The sequence below is a fragment of the Gracilinanus agilis genome, chromosome 1 (assembly GCF_016433145.1).
Source record: "Gracilinanus agilis isolate LMUSP501 chromosome 1, AgileGrace, whole genome shotgun sequence".
NCBI lineage: Eukaryota > Metazoa > Chordata > Mammalia > Didelphimorphia > Didelphidae > Gracilinanus > Gracilinanus agilis.
The window spans coordinates 55982838-55999234 of NC_058130.1; the positions used below are offsets into that span (position 1 = coordinate 55982838).

Here is a 16397-nt window from a genome sequence, read left to right on the forward strand (position 1 = left end):
AAAGATATGAGTTAGTTGGAAAATAGGAAGGATGTGTCCCAATATTCAGGGTTATTTGATCTTTAAAAGAAATCCATATGGTACCACGTAAAGTGGAAAAACCACATAGATTAGCTGTTCCACTTGTGATAGCAAAATAGAGACTACTCAAAATGAATGATTTGACTGGAGCTGATTTCAATGAGATATACCAGAAGTAAGTCATTATTTGGTCTGAGAAACAATAGCAACAAAGCATTATTATTATTAGTGAAATAAGTGGAAAAGAAAATCTACAAAACTAGAGGATCCTCCGGGGCAGCTGGGTAGCTCAGAGGATTGAAAGCCAGGCATAGAGATGGGAGGTCCTAGGTTCAAATCTGGCCTCAGACACTTCCCAGATGTGTGACCCTGGGCAAGTCACTTGACCCCCATTGCCTACCCTTACCACTCTTCTGCCTTGGAGCCAATACACAGTATTCACTCCTAGACAGAAGGTAAGGGTTTAAAAAAAAAATAGAGGATCCTCACAGACTATTAAAGATCCCCAGATCACACTCAGAGAATCATTGGTTGGTTTTACTCTTCTCAACTTCCATCTCCTCCCTTATGCCTAAGACTTGCCCTTAAAAATGGCTGTTATAGTGCATTTTATCAGCCAAACACTTTATTTACACTCTAAATGTCCCTTGTAGTAGGGAACAGAATTTCTCTTGGGTACTGTATAGACAGCGAAATCAGTCCTGAGAATAAATGACCAGGGACAAGAATAAGAGTTCTGTTCTTGGTTGGTACCATCTTCTCAAGTAAAATCAAATGAAATTCAATAATCCTCTTTGCAGCCTCCTAAATCAGTGTTCAACAAAGCCAGGTCCTCAATCTAAGTTTGGAAAGTTATCTAAGTACAATTGCTTTCATGAAATGCAGCCAAACCGTATATCTTTGAAACCTCGGAACTAGCTGCCAACTCTGTTTTTGAACACTGCTCCTTCCCCAGATTTATTATGATTTTGTAAATGATAAAATAAACAAAACACATTTTATTACAAGTTCTTAGATTTAAGAGCACAAAAACAAAAGCATATTTTTATGAACTCCTATAGAGATTAAATATAGTATACTATCAGCATCAATAGAATTCTGCTCCAGAAAAAAGGTCTGTAAAACATTATAGAAAATCTTTTTTTTAAAGGAACTACATTGCAGCTTTCCATAGAAAAACTTATATCAAACCAAACAATTGTATGTCCCAAATGCCACTATAGAAAGGCACTGCAAGGTAATATGTCCTTATATTTGCCCATGAAAATGATTCAAACTTTTCATAAGGCATGAGTGAAGCAATAAAAAACATCCTTAAAATGAATTATTTGCTGAAATGAGGAAAACAAAATAGACAATGGGTTAATTAAATGCTAGAATAGAACCTCCAATTAAGCTCCAGGGCAACTATGAGACCTCAGGGTCTAGTTACTAGTTCTTCCTCACTGCCAAACTATTCATAGATCTGCCCATGAGAAGACTGGCATATAGTAATGCTACTATTTGGAGCTTTTCAACTATCTCAGTCTGAGCCAAATGAAAATAGTATATAAAACTGAGTCCTTTGAATTCTGTCACCTCAGAACTAATGCTAAATAAAGTACTATGATTAACACAGTGGCCAAAGACATCTCAAGTCAATATGGGAATCTTGAAGTTAATTCTCACCACCAAAAATATTACAAAATCATTTCCCAAATATTGCATTTAGTGTTAGAGACATCAGAGAAACTCAATTTGGATTTATTAAAGCAGAGATTTTCAAAGCAAGAAAGGACTCTGGAAACCATCTAGTCCAGCCTCCTCATTTTACAGCTGAGGAACTGAGGCTGAGAAAGTTTCATTAATTTGCCCACGGTCATACAAGTGGCAAAGAATAGAGCTTGAAACCAGGTCTCCACACCAAGTTCAGGACTCCTTCCACTATGCCACTGGTCGTGAAGAGATATACATTCTCCTCAAAGAATAAAGGTCTCTAAACAGTTAAACAGACAAGATTTTTTTCCCCCTCTCCACTTGTGAGTTTTCATTGTTTTGCATTGCCTTGGTCCTGGATTCCTGATTTGTAGCAAATTCCAGGGCTACAGACTGCAGGCTCAGCCTCTGACTAACACCACAGTGATTTATTTGAAGATAAATACCTCCGTCAGTGTCTTATGACTGAACACAACAGGCCAGAGCAGAGCGGAATGTGTGGAATGCAGAAAGCTGCTGAAGCCAGGGCAGCAAGCTCCAGTTATCAAGCTACCTCTGATTGCCCAAGTACTCAAGATCACTTCCTCCAGTAAGGAAGGAAAGAGGGGAACTCTCTGCGCTGCTTCAGACTGCTGCCAGAAATAGAAGCATTCCCAGAAACAAGAACTGGGGAAGAACAGCATGTGGATTAATTACAAAACAATTAGTTCTCAATTTGTCTCTGTGCCCCAGCTTTCCCCACCCCCTTCTTGACACAGCAGGGAGAATGGCCAGGATGGGCAAGCAAAAGGCACCTTTAGAGCAATGCAGAAAACCCCTTTTCTCTTTTACAGATGTATTGCCAGGGATTGAATGTGATCACACAAATAAAGTCTGATAACAACTGTTGCCCACACAGTTGTCAGACCACACTCTGCTGAGCAGCTGGCTCCATGTCTCCTGGCCCAGGAAATATGTAAAGTATTTCTCTCTCTTTCCAAGGAGAGTGTATACTGGGAAGATAGCAAGAGGAAGAAGTCAGAAAATAGCATAGTGGAAATTACTTTTCAAATATAGGTAGAGATGCTCCATATATGTATTTTCACCCCCATTAGAACGTGCCTGGCATAGACAGCATTTCAGCTTAATTCTTTTCCCTTCATTTTGCATTAATCCCATAGGGCTGGAACTAATATTTAATGTAGAATAAGTTTAAATTCCGCACCCCTAAGGAATAAAATGGTAAAGGGCTTTAGAGAAAAGGCCACTCCTTCTCTATCACCTTTAATTACATAATTGACACAACCACCACCCAGGGTCAAAGAAGGTCTCTGAAAAGGACATCTCATCCAACTCCCTCAATTTACAAAGAGAAGATGTGTACAAAGAAATGAACTGATTAGTCCAAGATCACCCAGGTAGTGAATGAAAGAGCTTGAATTTGATCCCAAAGATCCAAGGCTCTTTTCCGTGTGCCACACTAGCCATCTATCATATGTTACTTTTTCTAAGAAGGACATATTCTATGTGTGCATACATATGTGTAAACAAACAAGAGAAGTGAACCCAGCCTACAGGATCCTAAAAAGCCCTGACTGAAAGATATGAGGCATATCAGATCCCCAAACCAAAATTGGAAAACAATATCAATATTCATATGTCACTAGGAAATAAATTCCCTAGCGATCATTCTGATTCTTTTTGGCACTGTATTAGTTCACACAGGAGTTGTTTGCCCTTTAACACGCTAAATAGCAGAAACAAACAACTGGTTTCAGAATCCTCGATGAGAATGAATGCTTCATGTAAGACCAGACTTGATCCACGAGCTCTGAATGATCCTGGGATCAAGGTATACATGAGGTGCCACTATAACCAAAGCCAGACACTTACAAATGGGGGCTGAAGATGCGACTCATCTTGGAAACATGGTCATTTTCACAGTCTAGGTCATCATCCCCTTGTTCCACACTAAATTTCCTCTTGCTGGGGCTGATGGGAGGGGGCCCTGTCCGATGATTGGTCAAGGCAGAGGACACAGGAAGGGCTTGCATTCTGGGTTCACCTCTTAGAGCAGCTTCACCTGCAAGAAGAAAGTAGATGAAGTCATCAAATATAAAGCACATGCCCCTAATTCAATCCCTCTCCAACCCCTTCCCCCAAGTCAATTCTGGCTCCTTCCAAAACTGTTCCCACTGGAAACCTTTGGCATTTTGGCCAGATGCCTGTTATGCTCAGAACATGGTCTGAGTGCATGGTTAGAAGCCAAGCATGAACCATTTTATAGAAGACGTGGTTTTTTTAAGCACAAGTAGTCTTTAGGGTAAAGTTTAAAAATAAAACCTGGAATAAAATAACAGGGGGGGAAAGCGCCTGTTTACCATAAGTAATCTTAAAGCCTCATCAAACACACAGGTTTTGAAAGGGTCTTGAATTCCTGGTCCATGGCATGAGACAAATTCAGTACTGAACTCATTAAAACCAAAATGCCAAATTAACTTTTCTTCTTGTTATATTTTTATCGCTCTTTTTTAGCATGTTACTTTGTTTAAAAAGAATTTATGAGTTAACAGTTCACTTGCTTACAGAAAAAAATCAAAAGAAATCAAGGAAGAAAATACATTTTATTCATTTTTGGTATAATCAATTGATTGAAAAGTACAAGGTGATGATAAGGCATCTTACAAGCATAACATGCCAGGAATTCAATGAAATTGTTAAAGCAAGAGGGCATAAGATTCATAAATTATCTAGTTTTGAACTCTGACCCAATGTTAACAGTCAGACTCAACCATTCAAATATCAAAATAATTTAGGCTATGCTTTCTTATTTATTGAAAACTAAATTAACTTAGCCTTTTATTTTTCTACTATGTGCACAACATATATTATTTAAATATGTATGTTACATATTGTATAATTTTACATAGTATACAATAATATAATGTGATATTACATTAGATTTTTCTAAAATATTATATAACAATATTTAGATTAGATTAGGCCAATAAGCTAGAAAGGTCCAACGAGGTCATTTAGTTCAATGTATTCATTTTGTAGGTGAGAAAACTAAGGCCACTGAGGGGGAGCAACTTAAAGTGGCCAAGGCTCCACAGATGAGATCTGACTCCAAGATCATTTAGCTTTTGCTTCTACTGAGCTGCTTTAAGCTTAAAGTTAAAACAACACATTGAAAAAATTTAGGTGGGAGTGAAGGAAAAGGGAAAAGTAGAAGTTCGGGTGACAGAAAGATAATCATTGTATCCACAGGCAGTCAGAGTTCAGAAAAATAAAATTATTAAGCACTGGTCTGAGGTCTGAACCATTTTTATTTCCACTTGGTCCCAATTTGGGAGTAATATTAGGATAAAGTCAACTTCATCTGAGGCCTGTGGTCCCTGAGAAAGGAAATCTTTGTCTGCCACCACTAATTTTCATATCACCACTGATGCGTGGATGGTTTTTTAACAGTCATCTATTTCATTCACGTATGACAAGTGTGATTTTGTTGGGGAAAGGAGGAGCAAGAAGCAAACTTTCTGAATGTTTACCAGGAAAAATAAACATGGTGCCAATTTAGTCAGCATGATATAAACTAGCAAATATATAGTGACCCATAACACACCACAAGTCAGACTTCCTTTTAGAGATGCTGGCAGCAAAACTAAAATGGAACTTTCCATTTCAAACTAAATGTCTAAAAAACCAGGACCTGTTCTGGCCTGATGCATTCACAAAACCAGACCTACTTCAGTTTGTCACATAAAGAATTCCTACCATCCCTCTATCATTGTAAGATTTAAAGTTGAAAAAAACCGACCAACAACTACCAACACCTCCATTTTATAGATGAAGAAACTGAGGCCAAGGAAAACTACAACCTTCCCAAGGTCACACGGGAACTAAGGGGCAGAAACTGGAATTTAAGCTTCAGTTCTTATTCTCTAAACACAATGGTTCTTCCAATATACCATGGTACGCCAGTCAACTTTTTGTCTTCATTTTCTCTTTTCATTAAGCTAGAACTTTTTAAACTGGGGTCTGCAAACTTGTTTTTTAAATACATGTGTGTATGTATCTATACACATACATATCTACACACATATGTACACATATATTTTGAGAATATTATTTCAATAAAATTAATGTCCTCTAAAAGTCTGTTATTTTATACATTTAAGAACATTACTCTGAGGAATCCATAGGCTTCACCAGACCACTCCATGAAATAAAAAAACTACTGCATTGTGCTTATTTCCTAAAAATTTAAACACCTCCTTTTTTGGCTAGGATATGTTTAGTGAAAGTACAAAGTGTGCAGGAGACCAGTCAGGTTTGCAGTGATCTTGGTCAAGTCATTTTAAGTTCTCTGGCCCTCCATGTCTTGGTATCTATAAAACATAATTAGACTAGATGAGATCTTTCTAGTGTTTTAAACATGTGTCCCAATGAACACCTCCTATGTGCCTGGTATTCTGCTAAGCATAAGGAAAGAAGCTAGAAATGGATGGGGCTTTAGAAAAGACAAAATGGGCATCCATGAAACAAAGAGTGGACAGGTCAGGTGATACCATTTTCTTGCTCAAGAAATCTCTCCTTCATTCTTTGAGGACAAAATACCAACTCCAGTTCATCATTTCTTTTTCAAATCACCTTTCCAGGCTTATCACATATTATTCTCCATCATAGACTCTGTCTTCCAGCTAAACTGCCCAGTTGATGTGCTCTGTATATGATGATTGCATCCCTATCCTTTGCACAGGCTGTGCCCAATTCCTGGACCACCCCAACTCCAATCATCTTCACTCTGTAATGTCCTTTGCTTCCTTCAGGGCTCCCCTAAAGGGTCACCTTATCACCACCAAGGCTGGTGCCTTCTGGCCACCACTTCCAGTATATTTTGTATTTACCATTCTGCATACATGTGGTAGCTTCCCACCAATAGAATATAAACACCTTGAGGGCAGGGGCAATTTTCTCCTTGTACCCCCCTGTTGCATGGCACAGAGTAGATGCTTAATAAATGCTTGTGGAATGAATGAAAGAAGGAAGTTTTTGTTCAACATGAGCTTAGAGAAGGGTGAGATTCATGAGAAGTGGAATAGCCTGGGGAAAACTTCACAAAGGAGATAGGACTAGAGTCCAGCTTTAGAGCATTGATAGGATTTTGGGAAGCAGAAGGTTACCCTCAGGTGATGGTGACAGGCACTCATTTGATCATGTTTAACTTATTAGTCAATGGACAAACATTTAGAAAGCAGCTACTATGTGCTAAGCATGAGAGGAGTTCTAGGTGGTCCTGGTGCATCCCATCTTCATTCTGGGAACTTATGCACAGGCCACTATATAGAAGTGTGAATTAATGCTGGGGTTGTTTGTGGTTCTCAAAGCATCAGTGTCCTGGGGCAGTTAGGACATCCAGTGGATAGAGTGCCATACCTGGAGTCCAGAAGACCTAGGTTCAAATCTGGCCTCAGACACTTCTTAGATGTGTGACCCTGGACATATCACTTAATCCAGATTGCCTCACCCTTGAGTTCTTCTGCCTCAGAATTGATACTAAGGCAGAAGGTAGAAATTTAAAAATTAAAAAAAAAAAAAATCAGCATCCTCCTGTTCTTTGGCTCTGTCTCCCTCAACAAGGATGTTCTGAGTGGCTGATAAAGTGTTTGAATTTGTGGATTTAATACACTGGAAGCTTCACAATTTCATTCATTGTTGTTCAGGAGTTTTTCAGTCACATCCAACTCTCTGTGACCCCATTTGGGATTTTCTTGGGAAAGCTACTAGAGTAGTTTGCCATTTTCTTCTCCTGCTCATTTTACATTTAGAGAAACTGAGGCAAGCAGGTTTAAGTGATTTGCCTCAGGTCACATAGCTAGTAAATATCTGAGGATGGAATTAAAGTGAGGTTCTCCTAACTCCAGGTGTGGCGATCTATCCACTGTACCATCTAGTTGTTCCAATATAATTTCATACTTCCTTGTTAATTTTGTCTCCTCAACTAGATTGTATATACTCTTTTTTTGGGACTCGTGTTTAAGCTAGTCAGTTTACTCACTGAATGATGATTAACAATATTATTCATAGCAATAATAATTCACATTTACATGGCACTTCAATTACAAAATAAATTTGCTAAGATCATGTGATCCTTCAAACAATGCTATGAGAGTACAGTTTTAGACATTATTATTTTCATTTTAAAGATAGGGAAATTGAGGCTTGCAAAGGTTACATGACTTGGCTAAGTTGACTATGATTTAGTGGCAGTGACAGGACTGAACACAGGCCTCCTGCTTCTAAGACTCATGTTCTACACTAGGTCAATCATCCTTTTCTTTCTTTTAAACTCTCACCTTCTGCTTTAGAATCAATACAGTATTGTACTTGCCCAGGGTCACTCAGTAAGAAGTACCTGAAGCCAAATCTGAATCCAAGACCTTTTAGGTCAAACATTCTTAAACAGCAAGAAAGAAGAAATTTTCTTCTAGTAACAATAGCTAACATTTACATAGTACTTCAAGGTTGGTAAATGCTTTTAAAAATACATTATTTTGACTCTGTGCCTGATGTTTTTCCCATATTACCTACACTGATCAAGGAAATATAATGTGTTGCAGCTTTAAGAAGAGAATGTTGGTCAACTTATAGACAAGACCATGGTATTTAGATTTATAATGGGAAGGAAGGGATATCATTGCATAGACAATATAATTTCTGAAGATCAATTTTAAGGATAAAACCTGCAGAATTCAAGGCTTTCCATTATAACACAAACTAAATCTCTGCTTGTGGCCTCTAAGACTTAAAAAAGTCTGCTTTCTCGTACCACCCCTTCCCCTTAACAGTATGAGGATCTAAATCAGGGAACCACAACCTGATCTACTGAACAAGCTCCCCTGCGCCAGTGATTTGTCTGTCAGGGCCCCCAGAAGTGACATCATCCTACTGGTAAGACAGATCCTCGATAAAACAACTGTCCTGTACCATCTCCCGAGCCATCTCAGATCTCCCCAATTCATTACTGTACAGACCAGAACAGTGTCTGTGCGAGAGCAGAAACGCCAACAGCCAGCGCAGATTCCTTTTTTCTCGAATAATACTTGTCTTTGTCTCAGAGAGCAGCAGCTGGGGATAAGCCTCTTTCAAACAGTTCAGCTTGTGCCTATTCATTCCATTTAACTTTGGGGGGAAAATAGGGCTGTTGGGCAACATGATGAAATACATAGAAGGCAAACAGAGATAACTATGTGACGTAGCGTCTGCCTGGATACAGTACTGAGTCCGGCAGTTCCACAAAACTTAGAAACAGAGCCTGGGTCCCAGCCTTCTTGCTCTAGTCAGGAAGAAGTGGGTGTGCTCCTGTTTTGTTTTTTTGTTTTTGTTTTTGTTTTTGTGTGTGCTCAAGCACAGGCTTTTCAACTCTCAATGCTATGTGTCTGATCTAGCAGCAGGGTGGCTAAATCATCCCTGCAGGTCATTTATACCTCAACTAACACTAGCAGGGACTTGTAATGAATTTAGAAATATTCTGAATTCTCCTTGATCGTTTCTGATTTCTCTTTATCTTGGATCATAACTCAGAAGACTTTCCTAGTAGAGCCATTTGTGTCCTCTAGAAAACTGAAAACTCTTTTAGGGTTAGTGCCCCTTGACCAACAGGACATTAAACATCAATGAGGTAAAAATATTTCTTAAATGTTGGATAATGGTAATACGGAGAAGGTTATCCGCCTTATTTGACTACTGATTATAAGTGGCTCAAGGCTTGCAGTGCACTTTACCTATGTTTACTATGTAATGAGATATCAATCTCATGATGTCATTGATAGGTAATCGAGACAGCAATATCATCGGATCCTCATAACCCTGTGCGGTAGCTGTTACTCTCTCTCAACCTAAGTTGAAAAAACTTAAAAGACTTCTCCTGGGTCACTCAGTTATTAAGCTTCTGAGGCAAGATTTAAACTTAGGTCTTCTTCACTCCAAATCCAACAACTCTATCCACTGTGCCACCTAACTGCCCCATAGTTATGATATACATTTCATCCATCTCCTAGGAGTGTCATGGTGGGGCTGTACATGGTTCATCTTAGGTTTAACACTTGTGCTAGAAGTTCACACTGGCAGTAGAACCCTACATGATTGAATTGGTTCTGAGAAAGCATCTTGCCTTTCTCAGATTTTCTCAGAAACAGGATTTCCCTGAAAGATGGTGGATTTGACTAAAATGCACAAATAATGTTATACTGCATAATGATATTATAAAGTAATGTTGTTCAGAGAGTATGAGTGAGGTTATGTAAGAACTATCATCCATATCTTCTGTTTAATTAAAACTAAAATTGATAATGATGACCTGTGGTGTTAGAATTACATAAATATAAAATCAGCATGGAAAGAATTGCTTTAATTTAGTACACTGGACTCAGGCAAAAAAGCAGGCACTTTAGAAAAGATTTTTTTAAAAGTAAAGTTAAAAGAAAAAAGACTTTCTGATTAATCTCAGATTATTAACCTTAAATTTGGGAAGCTAGGTGGATAGACAGTGGCTGTGGAGTCAGGAAGAGGACTCTCTTCCGAATTCAAATCTGGACTTGGGCACTTAATAGCTGTGTGACCCTGGACAAGTCACTTACCCTTGTTTGTCTCCATTTCCTCTTATGTAAAATGAACTGGAGAAGGAAATGGCAAATCACTCCAGTATCTTTGCCAAGAATACCACCTCAAAAGGGGTTATGAAGAGTTGGACATAACTGAAAACAACTAAGTGAACAATAACAACCTGAAATTTAATTAACCAGAATAGTACAATTCCTGAGCTTGCCTGTTCCTTGAATTTGTATCATTGTTTATTTTGAAAAATATTTCCACATATCATGTCATCTTACTTATTATAACAATCTTGTAGATACTGAGGCAGGATGACTTTCTCTGAATAGATGAAGAAACTGAGGTACTGAAAAATTGTGACTCTCAAAAATTCATATAGTTAATTATTGACAATGTTAGCTGACAACACAGGTCTCTCCTGACTCTAAGACTCACGTTCTTAAACTAGACCAATTACTCTTAAGTAGCAAAAAAAAAGGAAGACCCTTTTAAAATTAATAATTGCTAGCATTTATGTAGTACTTCTAGGTTAGTAAAATGCTTTTAAAATATATTATTGTATTTAACCTTCAATACCCCTATGAAATAGGTGCAATTATTATCCCCATTTTACAAATGAATAAACTGAGCTTGAGAGGTTAAAATGACTTGCCAGGTCATTTAGCTATTAAGTATTGGAAGCAAGATTGAAATTCAGTTTTTCCTGCCTCGTAGCACAAGGCTTCTCTATCTACTATATCACCTCACTGGACTAATTCTTCAGGGAATCATCCTTTGCTAAGGATATGCTCACTGGGGCTCACTTGTACTTCCTCTCCTAAGATTCTACTACCCAGGTACCCCAGCAGAAACATGTATCACATAACAGAAGTCCTGCAGCTTTAATGGTAAAGGAGAAAGAACATGAAGAGGAAGATCTCTGAATTTGTGCCCCCGCTTTGTCATTTACAATCTTTATGATCTTGGGGAAAATATTTAATGGCTTCTATAAAAGAGGAAAAATAATGTTTTCACCCTATGTTTTATAGGGTAGTATCAAGACTCCAATGAGATAACATACATGAAGTACACAAAGTTCTTTTAGAGGAGGGGAGCTCTCAACTCATGATTTCATCCGTGTAGGATCCTGGTGTGAAAACTCCCTCCTCCAAAATACGAGTAGCTTCTTGGTATGGTCTTAGAGGGTCATTTGGACTCTGACCCATCTGTGGTCACACAGATGGCATGCCAAAGATAGGTCTATGGTTAACTTGGGTTAGAGATGGAAGGGATTTTGTAGAGTTGGAAGAGATTATTCTCAGTTCAGAATAACTAAGGACTAGAAAAGTTACATGACTAGCCCAAGGTCTCACAGGTAACAGAGACCAATTAGAAATGAGGGCCTCTGACTTGAAAGCCAGTATTATTTCCACTGCACCAGGCCCTCCTCTAACTACAATGCCAAGCTACACAAATATAAGCTATTATTATAACAACTGGTGACAACAAGGGGACAGTCATGCCATGAAAACAGGACTGGAATAGGGGGGCTTGCTGTTTGGAAAACAGTGGCAAGGAAAGTTGTGTGTACCCAGTGTCTTAAGTACCTGAGGTCAGGGGCACCTAATATATTCAGTTCAGCTGTTGAAAAGCTTCTCTTTGAGACCTAAATTCAGAGCCATCATTACCATGCGGTAAATAAGGCTTTGGTCCCAGAGAACTAACATAATGGAAGGGGAAAATGAGTACTTTCTCCATGAAAAGGCACACTCCACTCCTTCCCTGCATTCCCCTTTATCTCCCCCACACACACATATCTCATATATACTCCAATGACCCTTGCAATCCCCCCTTTCCAAGTCCTTTTCATATACACCCTCCCAAATAGACCCAGAATTGGTTTCTCCCCTATATAAGGCTCCTCCTGGCTACCGTAAATGTCTTAACTTCAGATGAAGACAGGCTCTGCCTATACTTGTCCCAACTATTCAGTGTCTCTAAAAAGAGATAATAAAAAAGGGGAAAGGATCTGCTTATACAAAAATTACAGCTGCTCTTTTTGTGGTGGCAAAGAATTGGAAACTGAGGAGATGTCCATCCGCTGGGGAATGGCTGAACAAATTGTGGTATATATTGATGATGGAATACTATTACTGTATAAGAAATGATAAGCAAGATGATTTCAGAAAAATCTGGAAAGATCTGCAGGAACCGATGCAGAGAGAAATAAGTAGAACTGGGAGAACATTATACATAATAACAGTAATATTGGATGATGATTATCTGTGAAAACTTGGCTACTCTCAGCAGTGCAATGATCTGGGACGATCCTGAAAGACTTCTGGCAGGGAAGGCTCTCCACCTCCAGAGAAAGAACTGTTGGAGTCGTCTTTCACTTCAGTGTATCTATGGTTTTATTTTGGGGTTTTAGTTTTATATGAGTTTGCTCTTACAATGATCAATATGGAAGTATGTTTTGCAGGACAATAAAAACATTTTTTAAAGAGAATAATTGGGTAGAAAGAAAATGAAAGACGTTGTATATGCACTAGGCAAGTCATATTAAGAAGCATTTATCTTAATAAATAATAAAATATCTATTCTCTGCCAGGCACTGTGCTAAGTGCTGGGGATTCAAAGAAAGGAAAAGTCCCTGATCTTAAGGAGCTAGCTTAAAGTCTAAGCAGGGAGAAAAAAATAAGCAAATATCTTTGGAAACTACCATATGAAGCTCATAATGTCCATAATCTTGACTACCAGGTATAGTTAAGTAAGGAAAATACATCCATCAAAATTAATCCATCATTTATTAAGTCCATCCACATTATCAGAAATGTGATCATTATGATAATATTAAAGACATTGTCTTTGACTTCACCAGAATTTACAAATTAAAACTTACATGGGATAAAATATGTACAAAATCTTTAGTGAAAAATGAGTGATCAGATTTGTGGGGCTTTTCCTTCAGGGAGAAATAATAGCATAAATAATAATAATGATAGCTGATGTTTATAAAACTCCTTAAAGTTTGCAAGATGCTAAATAGTAATATAATGTATTAATTTTGTAAGAATACAGAAACTTTTTTCCATGCTAGTTATTTGTTCATGTTTCTAAAGTGTTTTGAGACTTCATAGGCACTTTTATCACAATAAATCCATGTGACAGGCAATGCAAGTATTATTATTTCCATTTTATAGATAAGGAAACTGAGGCACAAATGATTTTAAATCAGTTGCCCCTTGGTACACAAAACCAGCAAAGTCTCAGAGTAAGGACTCGAACTCAGATTTTCTGACTCCAAGGTAAGAGGTCGTTCCACTATACCCCAACAAGCAAAGAATAAGTTTAATATAGCTCCAACAAGCAGAAAATATCCTTCAAACATGGCCCCTGTACTGTCAATTAAACAAAAAGATGATAAACCATTTGGCAGCCAAACTCATCTCCCTCATATGAAATATAATGTCTGCATGTCTGCCCCAGAGGCAGCATGGAAGAGTGAAACAGGAAACCTATTGGAGTCAGAAAAAAAGCTACTTTTGAGGCCCAACTCTGACACTTAATAGTTGTGTAATTTTGGACAAATCATTAAATTTCCCAGGGTCTCAGGTTCCTCACCTGTAAAATGAGTGATATTTGCTTGCCTCAAGTATCTCATATTAAGAGAAAAGCATTTTGCAAACGACATGTCATATACAATGGGAGCTACTACTATTGGACAAATGACCCAACTTTGTTTTATTTTGTGACACCATCTTTAAATTACTAAAAATGGAAGCCCCCATAGTGGAGGAGGACCCAAGTTCATGGTACCTGATCACATGACTCTAGTACTTTATAGCCTTTTTTGTATAACACATGGATGTCAATTCCCCATTTTCAAAAGGTAATCCCTTTGCATCTCACTTAAAAATCGACTGCATTTATTTGCCATTTTCCCTCCTTTTAGTGGAAGTTTTACTGTTAATAGGGAAGAGGGGAATTATTACGGCAAATTGCTCCCACAGAGCAGTGAAATCAGGGACCAAGCTGGAGCATAATTTCTTCCCTGGTGGGACTTGTAAAAGCTTGGTACGGTTAACAAAAAGAATTGTTCATACCTCCTCCTCCACTCATAGAGTAGATTATAAACTCCATGAGAAGAGGGACGGGGTCTGGTTTTTCTTTATGTCTCTCTCATTTCCTAGCACATTTATTTGTACATTGTAAGGGAAGGAAGTAAGGAAAGAATTTTTGAAATGTGTTTATTACTGGGCACGGTAGCTCACAAGGACAAAACTAAGTGGAAAAGGAAAATGGCATACTTAAGTCTTCAAAATTTAGGCAAACAAAAGGATAAGGGAGAGTTTAAACCAGTGGTTCCCAAACTTTTTTGGCCTACCGCCCCCTTTCCAGAAAAAATATTACTTAGCCCCCTGGAAATTAACTTTTAAAAAATTTTAATGGCAATTAGTAGGAAAGATAAATGCACCTGTAGCCATCACAGCTCCCCAGGATCGCTGCAGCACCCACCAGGGGGCAGTAGCGCCCACTTTGGGAATCACTGGTTTAAACCATTTGAAATACAAATATAACAGGATTGATTTTTGATATCTTTGTAAAATGTCTGAGAAGCAGCCTGGCATAATAAACAGAGACCTTTTAGAATTGTTCCAATCTATTATGAGGTAGGATGGTATGATGGGTAGAGAAAATCCCCGAAAATGAGGTTCATGAGACCCTGGACAAAATCTGCCCAAGAGAAAGAGAGACCAATCTAAGCTTGAAGAGCATACTGGTCTCTATCCCTATCTGAACCGCACTTTGCATTCTTCATCTTTCACCTCCTCATTTTAAAGGTGATATCACTTAGGCAAACGAGGTCTCAGTTTCCTTGCCTGTAAAGTGAAGATCCTAATATCAATGTACCCTGCCTACCCCATAGGGCTAAGATAATAAGTCAAATGCCCTCAAAAATATAAAGTCCTATAACACTGTTTGTATATAGCTGTTCACATGTTATCTCCCCCATTAGATTATGAACTCTTTGAGGGCAGGAGCTATTTTGGCTTTTGTTATCTCCAGTACTTACTTAGTACAGTGCCTGGCACATAGAAAGCACTTGATAATTGTTCATTAACTTAAATGCAATTATTTTTTGTTTTCCAACTGAAGTCAAGATCAGGATTCTAAATTTAGTTCCTCTCCTTAAAGTGTGAGCCCTATACAAGTCACCAAGAATGGCATTTCATATCTGTAAAAGAAAGGATGGACACCATGATCCCCGGAATCCCTTTCAAAACTCACATTTTATGACTGTATGCCACATTAGCCAAAGCTAACATCAAAATTCAGAACCCTTCAGTTTACTATCTGGGCATCTTCATCATCTTTGGCTATATTTATTGAGGCAGCCAGTTTATATATGTATAAAACAATTTAATAAACACTGAACAGTCTACTATATTAAAGATGCTATGCATATTTAAATATATTCTCATTTAAATAAAGCCAATCACTGGGAAAACTTTACTTTAATTCCTTCTTATTATTACTAACATTCAAGTACTTCCCTCTCGATGTACTTTGCTGGTACTTGAGAGACAGATTGAATCGATTAAAGGATTAGATGGAAGTTCTCATCCAGAAGGAGTTTATAATCTAATAAGAAGAGATGACACAAATTAACAAACGAAAAGACATCACGGTGATGGAAAGAGAACTGAATGTGGAGTTGAAGGACCCAGAGCTTAGGAAAGTCACAATCTCCTTGTTCCTATGTTTTCTTAATCTACCAATTGAGAGGATTAAACTCAATTTTCAAAGTCTCCTCCCAATATAAATTCTATGATTCTATGAAATAAAATGTATAAGTACATGTGTAAAATAAATGTTATTTGAAGTCAGAGAAAGTCATTACTGTCTGAAGATTATAGAAAATTTCATTGTGGTATCTAAGTTGAGATATGAAGAATTATTATAGAGTGGATATTAACAACCTACATTTAAAGGTCTCTTAATAATAGTAAATTATTAATTTACTTAATTAATAGTAAAAATGTATCCTGTCCATTTTAAAGATACAGAAACTGATGGCTGAGAAAGGCTAAATGATTAGCTTA

General features: G+C 37.8%; 1 protein-coding gene across 3 annotated transcripts in view; it reads right to left on the reverse strand.

The window, feature by feature from the left end:
* The window catches only part of VGLL4 (vestigial like family member 4), a 162390-nt gene that overhangs the window by 42171 nt on the left and 103822 nt on the right, over positions 1-16397 (reverse strand). For all 3 annotated transcript variants that reach the window (XM_044666205.1, XM_044666054.1, XM_044666136.1), the window contains exon 2: positions 3589-3778. In XM_044666205.1, the coding sequence (XP_044522140.1) occupies positions 3589-3778 (190 nt within the window). The remainder of the gene's footprint in view (positions 1-3588; positions 3779-16397) is intronic.